This window comes from Epinephelus fuscoguttatus, linkage group LG21 (genome assembly GCF_011397635.1).
Source record: "Epinephelus fuscoguttatus linkage group LG21, E.fuscoguttatus.final_Chr_v1".
In the NCBI taxonomy this organism is placed as follows: Eukaryota; Metazoa; Chordata; class Actinopteri; order Perciformes; family Serranidae; genus Epinephelus; species Epinephelus fuscoguttatus.
The window spans coordinates 10,810,393-10,832,653 of NC_064772.1; the positions used below are offsets into that span (position 1 = coordinate 10,810,393).

The following is a 22,261-nucleotide window of genomic DNA, read 5'->3' on the forward strand; positions in this document are numbered from 1 at the left end:
GTGATTCATGCAGGTGTCGTTGTCCTTCCCCCACCATAATCTGTGTGAAGGATTTAACACACTTTTACTCAAGTCAATACTCAATCCCATTTTGCAGGAAAGGTTTATAGGTGACTATAAACCATGATGGCTCTCCCAGAGGGATGTATCTTCAGGACATTGTCTCCTCTAGCATACCCTCTTCAACTCTGTTTTCATTTTTAACTGTCTATTTTTAAGGCACTTGATGACACTGGCATTGGAAGGGAGCTTTTCTTCCCAGAGTCAACTTTTACTTACGCCCGCAATAAAAATTTGAACCTTCTTGAGTTTTACAGTGAGCAGATGTGGCCACGTCACGGCGTGTTGTGAAAGGGGCGAGCTAATGCGGAGCTGTGGCTTTAAGACATGTCATCAAGCTAATTATGTTTTTATGAAGGAAGTGGAGCAAATTTCCGGGTAAATAAGCAAATCCATCGTCATCAAGTCATCAAATCTGCTAAGAACCGTCAAAGTCATTATCCCAGAGGCAAGCTGGTGCTCAATCAAAATTACACATGCTGTATATTCATTAGGACAGACTGTGAAATATGGGCTGTTAAAACTCGAGTCATTGTCGCCTTGGAAACTGATATTACTCACTTCCCCTCAAGGTCATGGCAGTGACATGCTAATTCTTTTTTCAATGTGTGTGTGTGTGTGTGTGTGTTTTCTTGTGTTGCTTTTGTGCATAAATGTCAAGGAACTGGAGGATGAGGTAGGCTGAAAGGATATAAGGTGGAAGGAGAAGCGAGTTGAAGGAAGATGGAGGGCTTTACAGTACAAGGACATGTTTGGTTGATCACACTTGATGCAGGAAAAAGCAGCTTTTCTGCACATCCTGTCCGCGCCCACATGTTTGCCTCCTTTCCTATCACCTCACCCTAACTCAGCATCTGATCCAGGCCTACGCCCCCTCTGACTCCCCTCTAGAGGCTATTTCCATCATGAGAGAAAAGAACAAAACTCACATTCAACGCCAGTGTTAAAAAAAAAATAATGGTTGATCTGGTGCAGTAGGGATGGAGATAAACCCAGCGCCCTGGAGTTTTTGTCCCAACTTGCGAGTTCAAATCTGTTTGTGACCTTGAGCGAGATTTGGCAGAACTTTCTGTTCTGAGTATTGGATAGCTGTTACGGCTCCTCGGAGATGCATTCTATTATCATCGCCGGGATGTTGTCTCTCTGTTAAAACCTGGAAGAAAAGCAATAAATACTGAAGTGAGATACCTTCAGAACTCACTGTAATAATGCATTGCATGAAGGGAGGTCATGCAGAGAAAAAAAAACATGTTCTAACTTCTCTACAGTCTCAAGCAGCCTCCGTTGGCCCTTCACGGAGGTTTTCAATAAATGGTAAATTGTTGCAGAGCTCCATATTTGACCCGTTTCTGTGTCTACTGTGTGTCCTTGCTGTCAATGCCTTTAAACATGTATTCATCCACGTTATTTATTTCCCCGTAATAATGACTCTGAGGGAAATATCCAACAATATGAGTTGCTGGATGACATTTTCCTGATATAAAGCTACCTTTACTCTGTGATGATTAGTACAACACCCGAATTGGAGACTTTTCACTTCAGAAAGCCTTCAGAGATTTGTCCGGTCATTGCCAGACACTGCAGTCATGCAGCAAAATGAGAGCAGTCTCTGCTGCTCTCCCGAGACTCAGCACACAGCAGAAGCCGTGCTAAATAAGAGCCAGGGTTAGATTAACGGTTTGCTTTTTGGCATTTAAGCCCACTGGCAATTTTTAGGAGTCAAAGAGAGGGGAAGATCTATTAAATGCAATAATAACCTTGGCAGGAGGCGACGAGGAAGCACACTTTCTATCTGTTTACAGCACTTGAGTGTAGTTTCACACTTGAGATGGAGTTTGTGTTGCGAGTTTTCTCACTTATTCTGTCTGCAGTTGCACTTTTAAGGAATCTTTCTGTCTCTGTTTTGCAGCACATTTTATAGATTTGTGGTTGATTGCTCGCTTGCTTGCTTGATTGGGTTTTTATTAAAATGAGCCTAATCAAAAAAGTAATATCCAGTAGAAAAGCAGCATAAAGCAGGCAGCTTTATGGCTGACCAATCAAGCATTCTGTAGCAATACAGGATTCTGTTTCAATAAAAATAAATAGAGCATTTGTTATTGGGGCTGAAATGCTGACACGAGTCAGATTTGGATATAATCACTGTACCATTGCTCCATCTAGTGGGCTGAGAGATATATCACTGATGACATACTAAGAGGCAGTCAACAGTTATGGAGATGAGTTTTTGAGATGAGATGAGATGAGATGAGATGAGGGGGAAACTCTAGTATCCAGAAGCCTGGGAGTTTAAAGATTTTTTTTCTTTTTTTTTTACGGATTTCATTGATCTGGAAGATTTGAAGTCGTTCAAACTTTTTAGAGGCCAAAGAATCCAGGACCCCAATGACAGAAAAGATCAGTATTTTTGCCGGCTGAGCATCAATGTTAGTAGTTCAGTCGGTGCAAAGCAGCAAATCCCATGCTCTGTGTCATTTTTACCTCAGTGGGAAGATTGCTTTTTCCATCAAGGTCAGAGACGGGTTACTAACTGAGCTGTGGCTGCGTCTTCAATCCCCTTGAGACGACTCTACAGATCCCCCCTCCCGCATTCTCCTAAACCACCCACCTACACACAAACCTTTGCACCTCTGCGCCCATGCACTGGCACTCACACAAACAAGTGCACACTAAGCCCCCCCACTGCAGAGCAAAGCCTATTCCCACATCAAATCCATAAAGTTTACCTTACTTGGGCTTTTGCACAAAAAAGAACATTTCCCCGTTGTGCCCCTGCAGTGAGGAAACATTGTAACAAACAACGCTGGATTCAAGTTAGTCCCTCTCAGGGGTGCTTTCAGACTATAATTAATATGGGCTGCACATCTTATGGCTAAAACCCATAACAAAACCTGGGGGGGGGGGGGCTTTGTAAAGAAAATATTCTCTCTATAGAGCCATATTCCATAATGTGAGGCGTGCTTTATTTGTAAGCAGCGCATGGGATGCATTTACTGTGTGTTTTTATTTAATTCTCCTTTACATCGTCAATCAAAGGCGCCATAAAAACAGCAATTTATGCGTCAACATGTTCCAGACACATTAAAGGTTTTCTAGCAGACGCATCTGAACCAGAGCGCCTTACAGTGGGCGAGCAGTAAGGCGGTTTAGCATCTGCTCAAGGACACTCGGACTGGACACTCGGGCATGACAGCCTCTTTAACCACTTGGCCATCCTACTGCACCAGTGATAAACCTTTATGCTTCGGCTCATCATATCATGGTAGTACTTTGAATATCCACATGATGTCAGTGCTGTGAAAAAAACTGCTATATTGTATTTTATGTATTCATACAACAGTGTGCACTTTGCTTCAACACTTGTCTTTTGTGTTTTCTTCTCCAGATAGTCCAGTCCTGACCAGTCGGGTGGCCGTCACTGTCCATGTGTTGGACATCAACGAGTTCCCACCTGATCTAGCCAGTCCTTATGAGACCTTTGTATGTGAAAATGCCAAAGTGGGACAGGTACTTTCACATTTACTCCCCTCCCTGCCGCTTTCTTCGCAGACGTCATGCACTTGTGGCATTTAACGCAGCAAATTTCTCAGCATTAAGACATGTTGATTATTCAGCGAGTTGGCAACTGTTGATTGGAGTGTTGTTTGTCCGCCCGTAAAGCTGAGGCTCCAAGGTGGTTGTTGAAAACTCTCCAAGAGTGTTAAATTGAATCTGAAAGGTGTGGATTTATATAAAAGCTGGCAAGGAGTCAATGTTTACACTAAGGCAGAAATAAACACTATCTCAAGGTGGGTGGAGATAAAACTTAGTGGCATTTTTCTGCTTTTTGAGCACCATATTGCTGAAGTAAAATACACACATTTAGCTCTCACTTTGATACCTAACAGAAGGTTGATTTCCAGTGTTTTACTCAAGGTCACTTGAATAAAACCTTTTATTTCAAGGGAGTTTGCCGAGAACCCTTCAGCACACAGTGTGAATCTAAATCTTGAACTGATTGTGTCGTAGAGTTCGATTCAGCAGGAGAAGCAATCATAAAGCACAGCGGTGCTTTGCATATCAGCAACCCGGAGTACATTTCAGATGATGTATTTGAGATGCAGCGGAGAATTTGCCTGTGCGCATTGTAAACCACCTGTGCCTGTAAATTAGCCCATTAACCAGCATCTATATGCAGTTAGCGTTTGGAGGGAACAGCTTCTTTGGCAGTCTATCAAATTGCTGTAGACTCCTCATCACATTGAGGATGTTTTGCTGGTCCTCAGGCCTGTTGCAATCAAAACAACGGCTGTGCCCTGCATTTGAAGGCATCACTGTCTTTCTAACATGAATTTGGCTGTGATTTTTGTCATGTTTGCAGCCTTTAAGATGAGCATTTAGAAATGGGCTTTGAGGCCAATTTGATGCTGGGTTCTGAACAAATCAGATCCCAAATGCAAAAATAACTATTAAGTATTTTTCTTAATGACCCTGAAAACCTTTTCCTTTAATCAGCTGCTGAAAGATTGTGCAATATTACTGCACAATTTGCTGCCACAGTCACCTTAAGAAAAGTACAGGCAGACAAAAAGACATGTCAAACGAGTCAAAAACAAGCTAGATATTCAGATCAGCTACAATCATCATGCAATATGAGCCCTGTATTCAAAAGGCATCACCTCCTCTCCTCCTTTTTATTCCCTTATTTTATACTCTTTCGCCTTCCTCTCTCCTCTCTTGCCCTCCAGTACAGAATGTACACTTTCTTCCAGTGTTTCCACAGCATGATTCCACCAGGTGTTGCACACAGCTGGCTGATGATAAAGAATTGCAGATCCTCTCTTGTAAAAATCCATCACATGTCTCCCTAGATGATTATCTGCGCTCACATTACTGAAAAACATACAGGAAGCTTGTTTTGGAGTGTCTCACGCTGTGCCACAACCCCGCTGGAAAATAATCTGTAACCAGGACACAGCCAATCAGGAGAGACAACTGGCTATTGTCATGTAAATATGTGGGGAGAGCAGGACGGAGAGTGGCCTGAGACCTTAAACTGAGATTTGCAAGTACAAACGGCTGTGGCAAAATAACACGGTGGAATGTTTCCTGGTTTTATTATTTATTGCGCTCAGAGTCCCAGCTGGTCAGCTGGTCAAGTGTGAAATGAGAAAAAGCAACCACAAAGGAAACATAAAACAAGAATATTTACTACTGTGGAGTTCTACGTATTAGATATACTTAGGACAGCCGGGGCTATTATGTGTTCCCCGCTCTTTAATGCATTTCCTTTTACAGGCTTTTTATAATGCCACATTGAAATGCTAACCCACCAAATCAGTTTGTTATGCCGGAATAATTACATTTACATTTACAGCATTTAGCTGGCACTCTTATCTGGCTTAATTTACAATGCAGCAGAGTGCAAAAGCAGAATACCCTTAAAGGCATTAAACATATACAATAGCACCCAGTAATAAGCAGTTACAGCAACCACAGTTCCACTTATGATCGAGAAGAGGTGGGAAGCACTTCTAAGTCCAAGAAAAGGAGCATTACTTACACCATAGATTATAATTAACTGTGCAATTAGGAAATAAAACAAATCTTATGGCTTTTTAAGGCTAATACTAAATACTGATGATGGAATTTAATTTGCCCTGAAGGGATTAATAAAGTATGCCTTCTCCTGCTTAAGGACTGGAGCTGATGAGTGTCATATACTTCACATGTTTTCATATGCATAGCATGTTAAGAGTCATGAGAGAAAAACATTACCAAACAGTTCTGACAGTTAACAAACCAAGGCTGTATTGTGTTGTGTAAGTGTTTCAGAAAGACTTTCTGTAGCTGCAGGAAAGAACTTCTATTATATCAGCGATGAAGTATGTGACAGGCCAGTATCACATGAATGTCATTTTTTTGTCATTTGTTGATTAATCGGTGGTTGGGTCAACAGATAATTAATGACTGACATGTTTGATAAAGCGTTTGTTCATTTGTTAAAGGGGCAGTCCACCCCAAAATTAAAAATATGCACGTTTTGCTGCTGGAGTTTTAGAGATATGGTTAGTAGAGATGTCTGCCTTCTCTCAAATTTAATGGAACTAAATGGCACCTGGTATGTGGTGCTTTAAGTGACAAAAAAAAAAGAATAAATGTGAACATTTGAAAATCTCAACAGCAATGCCTTTTTCCTAAAAATCATGACCTGGGCTCTCATTTATAAAACAATGTGTAGGATCCATACTGAAAATCTACATACGAACAAACCCCAAAATGGCATGCGCCAGAAAATATTTGACAGTTTCTACAATCAGGCATTCCCCTTGCCAATTTCCTAAAATGTTCGTAAGCATGGATCAAAGTTGCTCCCATAAAGTCTGTTTTTATACATCACAACTTTTGCATGGGAAGTGACGACCAGGTGTGAATGAGTGTGAAGTCGTCTGGGAAGGGATCCCAAGACGACTGCACACCCATTTACATCTGGTCCCATCTAACCCTAATGACACACATGATGGCCAGGCGGGTCAACAACTCATATGTGACCTTAAGGACTCTGAATTTCAAAGCTCACATGTGACCTGAACAACTCTGTAAGGAATCACACCCACAGGGTTTAAAGCCTGCAACTCCGCACCAGTCTGTTAGAACTGAAGAAGCTTCTTGGATGAGAGATGAAACGTCTTCAAGAAACTCAAGCAAGTCCAGTTGCCTATTATATAGCGCTTAATATTACCATGACCTGGATGACTGAGAATCTTCATGGGCATATTTTCTTTCTACTATGCCAACTGTATCACAGTGCAGAAGGAAGTGTGCATCTACTGCTAGCTCACCTAGCACCGCTGAGCTAGCTAATATTACACCTCAGCTGAGGAGGACACCAGTGGTTTATACCAGGTGCTGTCCAGCCCGTTCTCACTCCCAATTCTTCAAATACCGCTGCTTTGTCAGTGGACCTTGGCATAAAACACTGACACACAGAGGCACCCTTCAATGTGCACTGGGCAGTGGCAGTTTGTGATGTCATAAGCAACTATTGTAGTCTAAAGAGCAACAAAGTCCGTATGGGGCAGGTGGGTTGGACTTTCACCGAGGAGCCTGCTGTTCATTTCCTGAGTGACACAAAAAGTCAGTGGAGTTATTCTAATAACAAGGTAGTGTGCTAGTAACTGTAGCATGCAACGCTAGTGTAGTCACATGACGAATGACATAAGTAACTTATTTTAAGCCAAACCATGATGTTTTTTGCTAAACCTAACCACATGCTTAAGTCGCCTAAACCTAAGGAAGTAAACCTAAAAACAGTGCTTTACCTACTTTGTTAGTTCATATTAAAAATGACATGTAATAAGCATAAACTGTACATTTCCTGTGAAAGGGCAAGTGTATTTTGAGACAGACACAATGCATGTAATGAGCTTACATTGACACGCTGTCTCTGAACGTCCAAAACTGTTGCAGGACGGTACCTAGTGCATCACACGTCGACGTGTAGGTCCACTGACAAAGCGGCAGTATTTGTCGCGTTGGGATGAGAATGTTTTGCACTGCCACGAGTAGAAGCCTCTCATCCATGAGTAGATGCATGCTTCCCTCTGCACAGTGATAAGATTGGCAGGTGGAATTTGCTGGAAAGAAAATAGTTCCCTGCTCACAACAAGGTCTGTGGATTATCTTCAATAAGTGGGTCATGATTTCTGGGAAGAGACATTGCTGTTGACTTTTTCAGATGTATTTTTTTGGCTCTTTGAGCACCACAAGCCGAGTGCTGTCTAGTTCCATTATATTGGAGAGGAGACAGGCATCTCTGCAGCTGACTTCTCCAACACTGGGCAACTCACACCAAAACAATCTAGACTGGTAAATAACATTACAGGTCAGGAGAAAAATATGTATTTTTGATTTTGGGGTGAACTGCCCCTTTAATTAAAAACACCCTGTCTTTCACCTGATATATGAAATTAAACACATTTTGCTTTTTGGACAGTAAATACTGTAGTATAGTTAGACAGACAATGAGGGGGGAGAGAAAGTGTGACATGCAGCAAAGGTCCCTGGCTCAAATCAAATCAGGAACGATGCAGCTTTGTGGTTTGCTACTTAACTGCTCTTCCAGTTGGACACTCTGCAAAACATGCAATTTGAAGACATCACTTTGAGGTAAATTTTGATGGACATTAGCCATTAATTCTGACGTAACTGATTTACTGGAAAAAATAGATGAATAGATTAAACGCGAGTGAAAGTGATTGCTAGTTGCAGCTTTAGATTTATTCATCACCAAGCTAATTTTGTTGCTGGAAATCAATAGTGTGAAGTGTACAGCTGCTGTGGGGAATATACAGTGCACTCATCGCACCTGGTGTCAGTTTTACTCCTGTGGAGGGTAATTCTATTCGTATACTGAGAGGGGAAAGAGAGGGAGAGCAACATAGTCGAGGTGATGTAACAGGGCAGGGAGACCAATCGGTGGCTCCTGCATGTGGGGGGATCCGAGGCCGAGGCATCAGGTCTGCAGCAGGTCAAGCCCAGCGAGTGTGGGAAGAGCAGGCTGGTAGCGCAGCTGGGCCAACAGGACAGCCGCTTTCAGACAAAGCTGTGAGATGTTTGGGGAAAAGAAGAAAGTAAAAGGCGTCAGCAGTCTGGTACAGAGGTGGCTGAATCAGCAGTCTGTGTCTAGAGGGATAGAAAAGTTAGTCGTTGTTTGGCTGGATGTTTTAAAAGTAAACACTTTTACACATTTCACATATAAGTCATCCACTTTGTTGAAGTGCTGTTGCTGGTATGAGTAAGTGTTGCATTGATCAGAGTGTTCTTTTTTATTGTGGGTTATTTTGAGAGTTGGCCCTGTGCTCTGAGAAGATGTACTATAATATAAGTACAATATAAACAACTGCTTCCTGTTCATGACCCTCGAACAAGCTCCAGCAGTTTTGAATTAACTTAATCCATCACACTATGTGTTGAGGTGATGTAGAATTTTTAACAAGTTATCAATCAAGTGCTCAGCGACTGTATCCAAAACTACAGAGAGAACAACTCACTGCCTTGTTTCAGAGCTGACAGGTCTGACACGCAGTCAGTTCAGGACTAGTTGACACTTGTGTTCTACGTTGAATAATTTCACATTTTCTGCCAGAGCAATTTTGACCTGTAGGAGTTTTATTTTCCATTAAGAGGAAACATTTGACATGGAAACAAATACTTAAAACAAAACCTTTCAGCTGTGCAAATCCACAGAGAGTTTTCTGTCAGGATTCAGATGCATGGGTTACCAGTCTACAACCAGTCAGTTTCTTATGCAGATATTTTTCACGGGAGAAACTTGGGGCAGCACACAAAAACCAAAAGCCCTAACTGCATTTGAGGCAGAGGATTATGTTGTTGACGTTGTAGACGTTGTGATAGACTAGTTCAATAACTTTAGTTTCCTATGCTTCAGTTAATATTGATAATAATCTGATGTGCATGGACAGATACAGTTCACATTTGGAGTTCCACAACAATCCTTTTTAAATGAATTATGTACTGCATATACATGTGTTAGGTAATTCAATGTTCTTCAAATAGGTTGCTCGTCCTTTTCATTAAAAAAACAACAAATATACAGCTTTAATTTAAGGCAGTACATTGATTGTAAGGAACTCAAGTCTTTTTAAATCTAGGGAAGACTCGTGGGTTCCCATAGAGCCCATTTTCATTCAAATATCCTGAGGTGAGAGTTTAAGAAACCCCTTTGAAAATTACCGTGACAGTTGTTCCCACAGTGTTTTTTTAGCAAGACAGGGTTGGTACCAATGGATGCCTTGGGTTGTCTAGTTTCATGAGATACCCCTTCTTTTGCATTAGCTGAAAAGATGAGCACGCCACAACGTCTTAAGTACAGGAATGTCAGCCACCAATTATTTTCAGCAGGGTGGGCCAGTGAAGGGTGCCCCCTTGCCGCCATGGGGGCATCACTGGAACCAATGTGCCCCATGCAAATTTGCAAATTCTAGCACAGTGAAGGAATAACCCACCCTAGTCTCCCTATGACTGGCTAGTGCCTGTTGCCTTTGTTGGTTGGATTGGTTAAGATATAGAACATAGAATATAGAATATGTCTTTATTGTCCACCATGGATGGAAATTTGTTGTCTGCTCACCAAACACAAAAAGCAACATTGTAAAAAACCGACAGTCAGTAAGACAAGCATATAAAGTCATTACAAAACACTTAAACACATTATATCAGCTCACTGTCTGTCAGTGGTTTAAAACTCGTCAGTCACTTTGTTGAGCTAAGGATACTGATGGCACTTGCGATGAAGGACTTCTTAAATACATGGATAAAAATGTCAGGGTATTCCAATCAGAGGCAGAGTAAGGCTATCCTAGAATATGCAATTTTGCTTACCCCATACAGGAAAGGTAAAACTTATAAGTGAGAGAAGAATGTCCTCCTTTTTTAATTCCAGAACATGTTTTTTATTCTTATTTTTAACAGGTGATTCAGACATTCAGCGCAAAAGACCAGGATCTACCGACTGCTGGACAACAGTTCTCCTTCAAATCGCCAAAGGAAGACATGAAAAACAAGAATTTCACTATCCGGGACTTTGGAAGTAAGTGCTCTGGTATTTTGACATCACCTCTGTTTAGTGCCATGGAGAATCAGTGAAGTGTGAAACAGTTGATTCATTTTTGACTATTATAGCCTGAGGAGATTTCACCACTTCACACAAATTATAGCAATTTATGTGGCTTCATCCTTGTAACCAAGGAAACCACATCACTCTCAGCACCGATGTTCTTTACACTCCACAAATTGCGATTTAATAATATGAATGAGAAAGAAATGGTGCCTGAAATCAATTAGACTTACTTAGAACAAAAGCGGGTGGTAAATTGATTACCTTTCATGAAATAAAACAACACAAACAGCTTTAAAATACTTGTGAATGGTACTGAAAGTGGCCCCAGTAGTGATAAAAATATCAGCTCATCAACAGTTGAATTTTGGGGCAAATAAGCTCCCAGACTGATTGATGAGATCTTAATACATCTCTACATGCAAGAAGTTAGTTTGGAATTAGGACAGCCTCATTTGTGATTTGAAAAATTTGTTGCTCAAAGCTTACAAGAGTGGCACGTCTCCATGCTATATATAACTTAAACACATGCAGTCAGACGTTGTCTTATGATAAGGCCATATATGACACTCTGCAGTGTGCACTGGCCAAGTCCTTTGAAGTCTAACCAGAAAGACGGGTAATGAAAAGTGGGACATGGCAGGATGAGGCCAGGGAAACGAATGCATTCACCATCCTTGACAAGCCCAGGTCCGAACCTCTGATCCAGTTTTTACCTTTTGGACACACTGCCTTGCAGTTTCCTGACTGCCAGAGGCCTCTGCGAGCACACTCTCCAGATACAGAGTGAGATCTGATAGGCAGGGACAGGAAACGCAAACACCACGGGCACCGTGGACAGGTTCGGCAAGAGAGGGAGAGAGAGAGCACAAACAAAATCGCAGTTGTGCACAACATGCAAGGTGTGCTAAAATGCCTGACCTCCTGTCAAGAAGAAGTGCCAGGCTTCGTCAGTGGAACAAACCTGGCTTGACAGGGGTCAGACAGTCTAGCTGTAGCAGACAGAACCAGGCAGGTCCAACCTGACACGTTCCCTCTCCCTCGTATACATTGTCGACCTCTATTCCACTCGCCATCCTCACACCTCGGGCTGTCTTCCCAAGTTGTTCCCTTTGTGTGTTTTTATTTTTTTTATCTATTATCTCTCATTGCTAATCTGCTGTTTCTCTGGAGTGATGCTGCCTGCACACAGAGATAACAAAATAACAACAGATCCCAATAGTTCTCATGGCGCAGGTAGACAGGAAACGCTTTGCGGTGTTTCAGGGAATGATGTACTGGGTGTGGTTAAGCTCTATCAGCTTTTAAAGAAAGCGGTGCAAAATGGTGAGCGCTTTGATAAGACAACTCTTTGATACATTGCAGTTTCTCATCACATTCAGAGAGGCACATGTGGAGAGGATCTGATATCAAGCATAAAGAGTTATCAGACATTGAAAAGTTTTATCTCTCTCATACCTGGACCTGAAGACTTGTAATGTAGCTCAGAGGATTGTCTGATTGATGTGAGGTTATACTGGGTGGAATATTTTTTGCTCTGGTCAGAACACCATCTAACCTGTACAGATCAAGGAAGAAGCACTTGCTGCACTACTCCAGGCCTCTCCATACAAATTTGGAAGATTTGTTTAATCTAAGATCACCCACCCCTTTCCAAAAAAAAAAAAAAAAATCAGGGTTTTGAAGATTTCTGTTTGATATCTTTCCCCCCTTTCTTCTAGACAACACAGCTGGAATTGTGACAAAGCGGAGTGGCTTCAGACGACGTTTGCAGGAGATCTACTTACTTCCAGTGGTGATTGACGATAATGGCTACCCACCTAAGAGCAGCACCGGCACCCTGACCATCCGTGTATGTGGCTGCGAGTCAGATGGATCCCTGCTAACTTGCAGCGCAGAGGCCATATTTCTCCCTGTGGGTCTCAGCACAGGAGCTCTGATTGCCATCCTTCTATGTATCATCATCCTACTAGGTGAGACCTGTTGTCTTCTAGCTTGTAAACACTCTTTGTTTGGGCACAGTATCATTGATAATCATAAAGGAAAAAAGGAGCTGTACTATCTTTTGTCTTAGTGCAACAGCCCTGATCTTTAACACTTAAAATCAGCACAAGGTAACCTCACACTTTGGGAGCAGCCAACTGGGTATGAAAGCTTAAATATATATTTTATTTTCCAAATTTTACCATTTACCTCAATAAGCTTTGTGCTCCTGTGACCTTAATGTGTTCTCATTTGTTGTTGGTATTGGTGCAGAATACTACAATTGTTTTAACCTTTGCCAGTGATTTGGTCTCTCTTCCAAGTTTAGGAGAAAATTTATGAGCAATAACTCCTTGATAAAGTTTTCATACTACTCCTTTTTCCAAACCAACAACTCTGTGATGTCTCAGCAAACAGAATTTATGATTTCAATTGACAGGTCTGAAGTGTTTCTACCTTTAAGATATTCCCAGGTGCAGTTGTTAGATACTGACTGGCTTGTGAAGTCAAAGTAAAGGAATACTTCACCCCCTTATGTGTATCAATTAATCACCCTTTGTTTCATTTTTATTCCTGAAGAAAACACTTTTGAAACTTATCTATGCTCTCTTTAGAGCCAGTCTCCATTGACAAAAACAGTCATTTTATCTTGCTGGTCACCGGAGCTGCTGGTCTACTGCTATTTCAGCCAGTCAGTTTGTTTGTGTTATTGTGTGACATTCTGTGTTTAAGAGGGTGAGTTCGGATTCAGTAAAGTTACACAATAACACAAACAAACTACCAAACAAGGCAGTGGTAGACCAGCAGCTGCCATGATCAACAAGGTAAAATTACTGTTTTCATCAATGGAGTCTGGCTTTGAAGCAAGCGTGGACAAGTTTCACTTTTAGGTTAGTTCCCTGTCGGAATGGGAACCACTGAGCATATGTCTGGATAAATGAGAGTTGGATTATACTTCACAAGTTGTGTGAGAGTTTGTAAATGTATGTTTTGATATGGTTTTGCTTTGTTTCTTCAATTCATCACAAATTTTCTCCATTTTTGGATTCTTCGTTCACTGTAGATGCATGTGAAAGAAACACATTTTTCTGTAAGAATTCAGCATAACACCGGGTGATGAACTGATATACAGATGGTCATTTGCAGGGTTAAGTAATCTTAAAAGTTTACTGTAAGACACTGAGCCAAATGGGCATATCTGTTTAAATTTCTTTGCCCTTCTTGACGACACCTGAATCCAAACATGCCGGGCTGACCGTCAGACTTGGTCTGGCATCTCTACAGGAGTGTCTGCAGTTAATTATAGAACGCATATGAATTTGGTCATTCAATGAGACGTTCAAGATTGGAGGGCGGGACGCTTGGCTCTATAAACTAAATCCAATCTCGCTGCCCTGTGGCTGCTTCCCAGGCTACAGCTTTTACATTTCCCACAAGGTCATGGTTGTAAAACTCCTCCTTAATTCTCTGCTATTAATGTCCAAACTCATCTACATAGCAGGGAGGAAGTAAATGTAGGTTTATGGGATCATTTTCTGAATTATGAATATGGGATGGTCGGTTGTTAAAGAAGTTCCTATTTTACAGTGGAAGTCAAGGGTAGTCACGACCTTTGAATTGAGGTGTATTTGCTTTTCTCTATCCCTCTCTAATATATGACCCAGCAAAGAATCAGCTGTTACTTTCCTGCTATGCCTCATCATATCTTTTCATTATCTTCATGAATGTATTCAGAAATATCAGCTTGAATTTCATTGTTTTATATGTGCGGGTACATAAATGCACACAGTCAATTGTAGTGGTGTGCTGTAGAGCTGTGTCGGTGTGTTCACTTCATCCAAGAGGAATGTCTTCAAAGCTCCAAGTCGACTCGCCCCCAAGGCTGAGGCTGACGCCAAACTGTCGTGCTGTCCCTGAGAAGGAAAGTGGCAGAGAGAATCAGAACTCACACTGAGAACATTTCCATAGAGCCATTTAGTTCCTGTGCAGGATTTGTCAGGATGACCCAGTTGTCCTGTGAGGAAAAATGATGAGGTAAATTAAACAGACCAGCACAGAGACTTTCATCTGCATTGCTGTTTCTCCCAAACCGATGTGGATTGGCTGCATCCGGTGACAAGCTGTGTTCAACCAGTGTGTCCTACAGTAACAGACTGTTGTTGAAGTCTGCCTAGGTGCCACTGGGGGGAGCTGGCACACTGTACACAGGTAGATAAAATCGCTTGGGAGTGAAGGGAAGCAGAGAGGAAGTGAGATACAGCGAGGATGAAAGGAAGAGACCTATTTAAGTCTTTTTTTTTTCCCCAGTCTGAATGTATTTATTTGACTCTTTCACGTGAATGATTCCAGTTTCATCTTGGTCATTGCTCTTCTACCTAGATGCAACTGTATATTAAAAACCCTAAGGAAAAACACATATTTTACTGCATCCTTCACTGCGGAGACAGAGAGAGGGACACAGAGGGAGACAGATTGCACTGACAGGAGAAAGGGAGTGAAGGAAATGTATTGTAACATTATGTGTTGAAAATCACACAGTGGCACTACAGTGTCTAAAATGTGCACAGCCTCATGCAACCTCTTAAGGCTTGCGTGCTTAAACAGTACACTGTGTGCTTTGGATATATTCTCAGCGGTACAATTTTAGCCAACAGTGCTTACAGTTCTTGTGCTATCTATTGTAAGTATGTAATGCTGCCAGTAAACATTATTTGCTCTGAGCCACAAAGCAATATAATTCCCAGAAGGCACTGATTTCAGGCCAAGCTGGGCCAAATTTGGATATAAACTGTGTTTTAGATGTCCAGGGTTGCTTATAACCATAGTTTCAATGGGATTTCATTTACATGTAAACCAGACATCTAAAGAGTCCACAGCTACGGTAGTGTCTCTGTGAGACTGTGCTCGGGCACAGTGGTGCTTAGCGCAACAACATCCACATGCTAACATGCTTACAATGATAATGTTCACTGTCATAGCGTGTAAGCATGCTAATGTTAGCTAATTGGCAATTAACACAAAGTGCAGCTGAGGCTGATGGGAATGTCATTAGATTTCCAGATATAGAAGCAATACATTTGAAATTAGAATTGTGACCTGCTGGTAGTGCTATCTGAATGTCACCGGGTACAAACATATTAACTCAATTAAAAAGGCGTTAGCAGTGGCTTTCAGGACTACTGCACCAACTAGTGTGAGAATGTAGTTTAGAATGCTTGTATAAGCTATTACATGGCTGTGTTTCCTGTTCTTTGGCGACATGTATTTGAGCTGACTATGTCATCAGGAGGTGGAGGTGATGGTGAATGCCATGGCATTTAGGCAAGACAAACAGCATTAAGGGTTGTACATTAGCTAGACATCGAGGCATTTCCAGTGGTGTTTGTGCCCTCAGACATGAACATATTTTAGCAACAAACTGAGGCATTTCCAGAGGCTTTTGTGCCACCAAACGTGGGGGTTTAAATCCAAAACATGAGCTTCTCTTAATCATAACTGAGTACTTAACCACACTGTAACCCAAGCATTACTAAAACATCAAGAAACATTAGCACTCTCCTCACGGCAAGAAGGTACCAGGTTCAAACCTGCTGGCCAGCCCTTCTGAGCAGAGTTTGCATGTTCTCCCCGCTTCAGCATGGGTTTTCTCCAAGTTCCTCCTGTTTCCTCCCACACTCCAAAGACACGCAGGTTTAGCTTAACTGGTGACCTTAAATTGCCCGTAGGTGTGAATGTGAGTGTTAAAGTTTGTCCATCTCTATGTGTCAGCCCTGTGATGGTCTGGCAACCTTTCCAAGGTGTACCCCACCTCTTGCCCAAGGTCAGCTGGGATAAGCTCCAGTCCCCCAAGCGACTGCAATTAGGATAAGCAGTTGCTGAAAATAAATACAGGAATGAATGTTTAATAAGATGATAACTGCACTCTAAACATACTAGTTGGTGAAGCAGGAGCCCTCTAAGCAATATCTATAATGCTGTGAACCACTACTTTAACATTTGAAGTGGGTGGAAATGTCAGGGGATTACCACATTCATTAGGATTCATCCTCAGGGGACTTTGACTGTCTGTATAAATTTACATGCCAATCCATCTTTATGTTGTTGAGATATTTCAGTCTAAACCAAAAGAGGTGGACAAATAGAGAGACAGACTGGCATTTTCAACCCTTGAGCAAAAAACTAATGTCTTTTAACATCTAAGAAACATTAACCAAATTTAGACCAGTTTTAACCTAAAAACCTTAAATTGTACCTTGACTATAATTTCTGTTTTCTTGACAGGATGTTTGTTTAAGGCTCAGTAATGTGGGTGTCGACAGTGGATTAACATGTTATTCTCTCCACTGTTTCCCCCAGTTATCGTGGTCCTCTATGTGGGCTTGAGGCGGCAGAAGAAAAAGGAAACCCTCATGTCATCCAAAGAAGATATCCGGGATAATGTGATCCACTATGATGATGAAGGAGGGGGGGAGGAGGACACGCACGCATTTGACATGGGGACGCTTCGCAATCCAAAGGTTGTCAAAGAGAACCTGTTCCGCAGGGACGTCAAACCTGAGATGAAGAGAGGTCCCAGGCCGGCTGTCTCTCAGGACAGCGCTGACATCCGTGATTTCATCAACCAGCGTCTGAAAGAGCACGATGCAGACAACTCGGCACCACCCTACGACTCTCTGGCCACGTACGCTTACGAGGGCGACGGCTCTGTGGCTGAGTCGCTCAGCTCCATCGAGTCCCTCGCCATAGACCTCGAGGAGGACTATGATTACCTCAATGACTGGGGGCCCCGCTTTAAGACACTGGCAGGGATATTTGGGGAACAGTCAGAAACTCAGTCGGACACAACCACCACGGAGAACACACATTGATGTTATTCACAGACTCGGAAAGCAAATATGTAACAATGTTCTTTTGGTTGGCGACACACAATGTTTTACCATTGTTTTCCTCCCATGTTATCTGTTTTCATCTTTTTCCAGGTCACTGTTTTCTATTTTATGTGGTACTTTACCATGCTCAGTCCCAAAATTGTAAAAAGAAAAAAGAGGGAACATATGGTAACATGATTAGATGAGCCAAGCAGTCATTCAATTATCTCTTGATTGAGTGTTCCTGTCTTACATTTTGTTTCCTCTTGGGGAATACGCATACACACGGAAATGTTGTCATTTCCTAGAACATCCTTAAAAGTGCCTCAATATAATTGTTCTCTCACTTGCTATTTCATGCCACATATCCAGTGTTGTTCCTTAGAACCCCATAGGTTAGCTTGATTCAGTCAGCTTACTGTGCTCTGACTGTCTGAAGCATCTACCAAGACCAGTGTCAACTCTGTGGGGACAATGAAGTGGCCCGAGTTTGGCCAAAGATGTTTTGAATGTTATTTATTGTTCTATTTATTTATTGGCTGATTGAGTTTGATTAGATTTTTGTGTATTTATCTATTTATCTCTCAGTCATCAATCGGTATTTTTTATTTTTGGAGACACTCGAGGAATTTTGTAATTAAGGCCCACATGAAAATGTATGTTTCTGTTAGGTGGGTACTGTGAATAGACTTGTACTAGAGTTGTAAAAAAAAAAATAATTAGGGCTAAATACTGCAGTTCAGTCATGTAATAAACACAGTTTTCTTAAATAAACCACACTTGGACAAAGTCCCTTTCTGTCATCACTTATTTGGCTCACATTATGTATGATCTATTAATATTTTAAGTTCATCCACTACTGGATTAAAATAATACTGTACTGGAGGCGGTCTGCGAGTAGTATAAATGGGCCATAGCACTCAAGAGCTGGTGAGCATATGAAGTAGAATTATCTACATGTAAAACAATATTTCTTGACAGAGGAACAGTGCAACAACGTGTCTTCTTGAACTTTTGGGCTTAGGGCAACATCAACTTAAATAAAAATCAATTTGAAGAGACCCATTCCTTGTATTCATGCAATTTTTTAGCAATTCTAGCGGTAGGGCAAAAACTGGCAATCTTAAAACTGTTGGTCCACTGTAATGTATCTTAACAAATATAGATTGCCATGACATTTTGTACAGTCATTTGGATCCCAAGGGAATAAAGTCAACCAACTCTGGCAGTGTATATTCATGCAACTGTTCATATGATATCCTATGAAAATGCACACACAACAGTTCATACAATATCCTGCACATTAGCGTCCCATGAATGACATATATGTACTTAACCTGAAGTTACATACTTACTGTAAAGTAATAGTTAGGAGTGTCAGGTTTAGGAAACAAAACATGGTGGCAACATACCCTAAATTGACTCAAAAGTCCCGTTTCCACCAAGCAGTACAGAACAGTTCATTTCGGGTTAGGGTCTAGGTACTATGTCTGAAGGGCTAGTTTTGGTTCCAAAGGTATCATACTGAAAGTGTTTGGTGGAAACAGGGCTGGGGTTCACTCAAAGTTAACATGGTTTAAAACACCAGTCTCCTGGGAAAAGTGTGTTTTGTAACCCATCCACAACTCCAACTTGCCTATCTATACCAACAACTCATTGGTCATGTGATCACGACCTTCCAAAATACGTAGGTTATACGCACAAAAACTGGCTCATGATAACGTAGAATATGTGTGAATTTTGGTGCAATGCTTCTCTTAGGAGAACATCTGAAGAAGGCACAAGAACAGCCTGACATTGGTAATCCTGATTTTTCCTCTGGTGCAACCATCATGTTGATACTTTTGTGTGAACTGAAAAGAAAATTTGGTACCAATATTCATGGTGCCCAAAGGATGAATCCAAATAACTTCAGTGTTTCCCTGACTCTGTGAAAATCTGTAGAAACTGAAAACAATGACTCGCACAAATGTTCCTTTCAATCCCTACCTTTCATATTCTCCACCTCTATCAAATGACATAATGTTCAAATTCCACATGTGAACCTAGGGCTGGGCGATAAAAAAAAAAAAAAAAAAAAAAAATCTCTGATTTTTTCGCAACAAATCCAATTCACGATTTAAATCGATTTCAATAAAGTGCCGTTCTTTAAAGCAGATGAAGTCCCCTTGTTTATGTGTTGTTGCCACAACGAGCTAACACAAGCTAAAAGAGCTAATGGTCTTTGGAGGTCCCTTTACTACGGTTCGGGGGTCTGCCAGCTTGGCGCTGGTAACACTTATTTATCTTATTTACACAACGGCATGTCATTTATGTCCCTACACGGTGCGTGTCTAAAATCCTCCTCTGCTCTCTGTGTCGCGCACGGCGGAGTTCGGCCCTGATGCGCACACACTCACAGACACAGGTGAGCACACAAAAGCGCTGAAGAACTTGTTCCCTTTCTTGAGAACGAGTTCTTCAGCGCTCACTGCCATGTTGTTTGTGTATCAAGCACTCAGGGGGAGGGGTGAGCCCACTCTGAACTACAGGAGCCCAGCGTGGAGCGGCGGTGACGGATTTTAAAGAGAAACTCGATATTCATTAAAACAAATCGGCCTAAACTACAAATTCAAATTAATCAATAAAATTGGTTTATCGCCCAGCCCTATGTGAACCTTTGTCCCAAATTCCACCAGCAGGACAGCACAACTTTCCTGAAAGAGAGAAATGGGTTTACAGTTGATTTGTTTTCTTCAAGAAATAAGTGCTTCCGAATTGGGGTAAACATCCTCATGCCAAGGAAAGGCAATCAAGTTGCGAGAATTACAAGTCACACCAAGGATTCAGTAAGGTATCATAATGGCCCTATTTCCCCAGTCATTGAATGGAGTGGCTAAGAGAGCTTTCTTGCCATGGTCTGGTGACGACATAATGGAAGGACTGGATGAAAGCCAAAGCAGTCAGTGACATACAATGCAGAGCCTCTACCAGTGGAGGTGAAGTGATTCCCCTTTCTGTCTCTCTCTATCACACCCAATAGGTATCCCTCAAGGCTGAGCTTCAGTAAATGTGCGGTGAAGTGTTTGAATGGACATTAAGTAATCTATGACCCTTGCAAGCAGCAGGAATTGCAACAACAGTGACATAACTGAATGTCTACGCCCATGCCATCCTTTTGAGTTATGGTGGTCTGTCCCTGACACCAACAATGGAATCACATTTTCAAACGAGAGATGAGTGAATTAGCTAATTAAAGCAGAGATCCAACAGATACATCACCATGAAACAAACTTGGGTCATGAGAGAAACTGTCCGCGTTCATCATGAGGTCACGTAACATGACCTTTGTTTATGTTTTTCTCTTGTGGTCCTGTAGAGTTAAAGCAGTGGAATGTTGTAGCACCACAAAACCTCTCAGGGGAGACGGTGGGGTGGATGCTTTCTTTTAACCATGACAACAGTGTTTCTCTAACCTTAACCACAGAGATATGATTTTAGGAGTGCACTGACAAACAATGTCTTACCAGGGATCAGAAAACACATCTATAGGAGATTTTGCAAAGAGATGACAAACTTTGTTTTTTAGGTTGGGGAAGTTCTTGTAAAAATGCTGCTCTGTATTTGACTTTTCATTTCTACATTACAAAGCATTTAGTCACAGAGCTAAGCTTTCCTCTAAACACCATCCTTTATAGGCCTGTACTATGGTCATTTTGTACTTACCAGTGGTTTATTATTACTTCTTCAACTGAATTGAACTGCTTTTTTTTTCTTTCTCAAAATGAAGTGTAGTGCTGGCTTGATCAGTCAACTAATCGCTTAGTAGGTCAACACAAAATTGTAGGCTTCAGCTTTTCCAGTATGAGGATTTTCAATTTTTGTCTTTTTTATGCCATTACAGCAGTGGTGTGGTGGTAATTGATGAGGTGGGTGTACTACTAGGTAGATAGGTAGGTTACTGATGAGGAAGTGGGCATACTCTCCTATATATTACAATGGCTTTTTAGCTGATAGGTGGGTATACTGCAACTGGATAGAAAAAGAAGTGGGTATACCCCGTATACCTGAGTATACCCTCCACTACACCACTGCATTACAGGCTGAATGCGTTGTTGTTTTTTTACAGCCCAGTCCCCAGAAAACAATGTATGCATTATCAATCAATCAATCAATCAATCAATCAATTTTATTTATAAAGCCCAATATCACAAATCACAATTTGCCTCACAGGGCTTTACAGCATACGACATCCCTCTGTCCTTAAGACCCTCACAGCGGATAAGGAAAAACTCCCCAAAAAAACCCCTTTGACGGGAAAAAAAAACGGTAGAAACCTCAGGAAGAGCAACTGAGGAGGGATCCCTCTTCCAGGACGGACAGACGTGCAATAGATGTCGTACAGAACAGATCAGCATAATAAATTAACAGTAATCCATATGACACAGAGAGAGAGAGAGAGAGAGAGAGAGATGCAGGTAATGACAGTAGCTTACAACAACATTAATGAAAGTAATAATATTATAGTTATGGTTCTGGTTACTGCGGTACAATATGTTGAAAGTATGTATTAATACCTGGCAGTATACATGTGTGACAATAATCATATGTGTATAATAACAGAAGAAGTATGACTAATGACTAATGATGGCAGCAGCAGCAGGAGGCATCTGGCAGGACCACGGCAGCAGCACAACATTACAGGTTTCAGCAATCCACAGACATATAAAATTTGTATGTTTCAGATGCACTG

The 22,261-nt window shown here is 41.5% G+C and overlaps 1 protein-coding gene across 2 annotated transcripts in view; it reads left to right on the forward strand.

The window, feature by feature from the left end:
• Positions 1-18,299, forward strand: part of LOC125882063 (cadherin-12-like) — a 146,623-nt gene extending 128,324 nt beyond the window's left edge. For both annotated transcript variants that reach the window (XM_049565700.1, XM_049565701.1), the window contains 4 exons: positions 3,446-3,567; positions 10,534-10,651; positions 12,400-12,651; positions 17,018-18,299. In XM_049565700.1, coding sequence (XP_049421657.1) covers positions 3,446-3,567; positions 10,534-10,651; positions 12,400-12,651; positions 17,018-17,529 — 1,004 coding nt within the window. In that variant the 3' untranslated portion in view covers positions 17,530-18,299. The remainder of the gene's footprint in view (positions 1-3,445; positions 3,568-10,533; positions 10,652-12,399; positions 12,652-17,017) is intronic.
• The last annotated feature ends 3,962 nt before the right edge of the window (positions 18,300-22,261 follow it).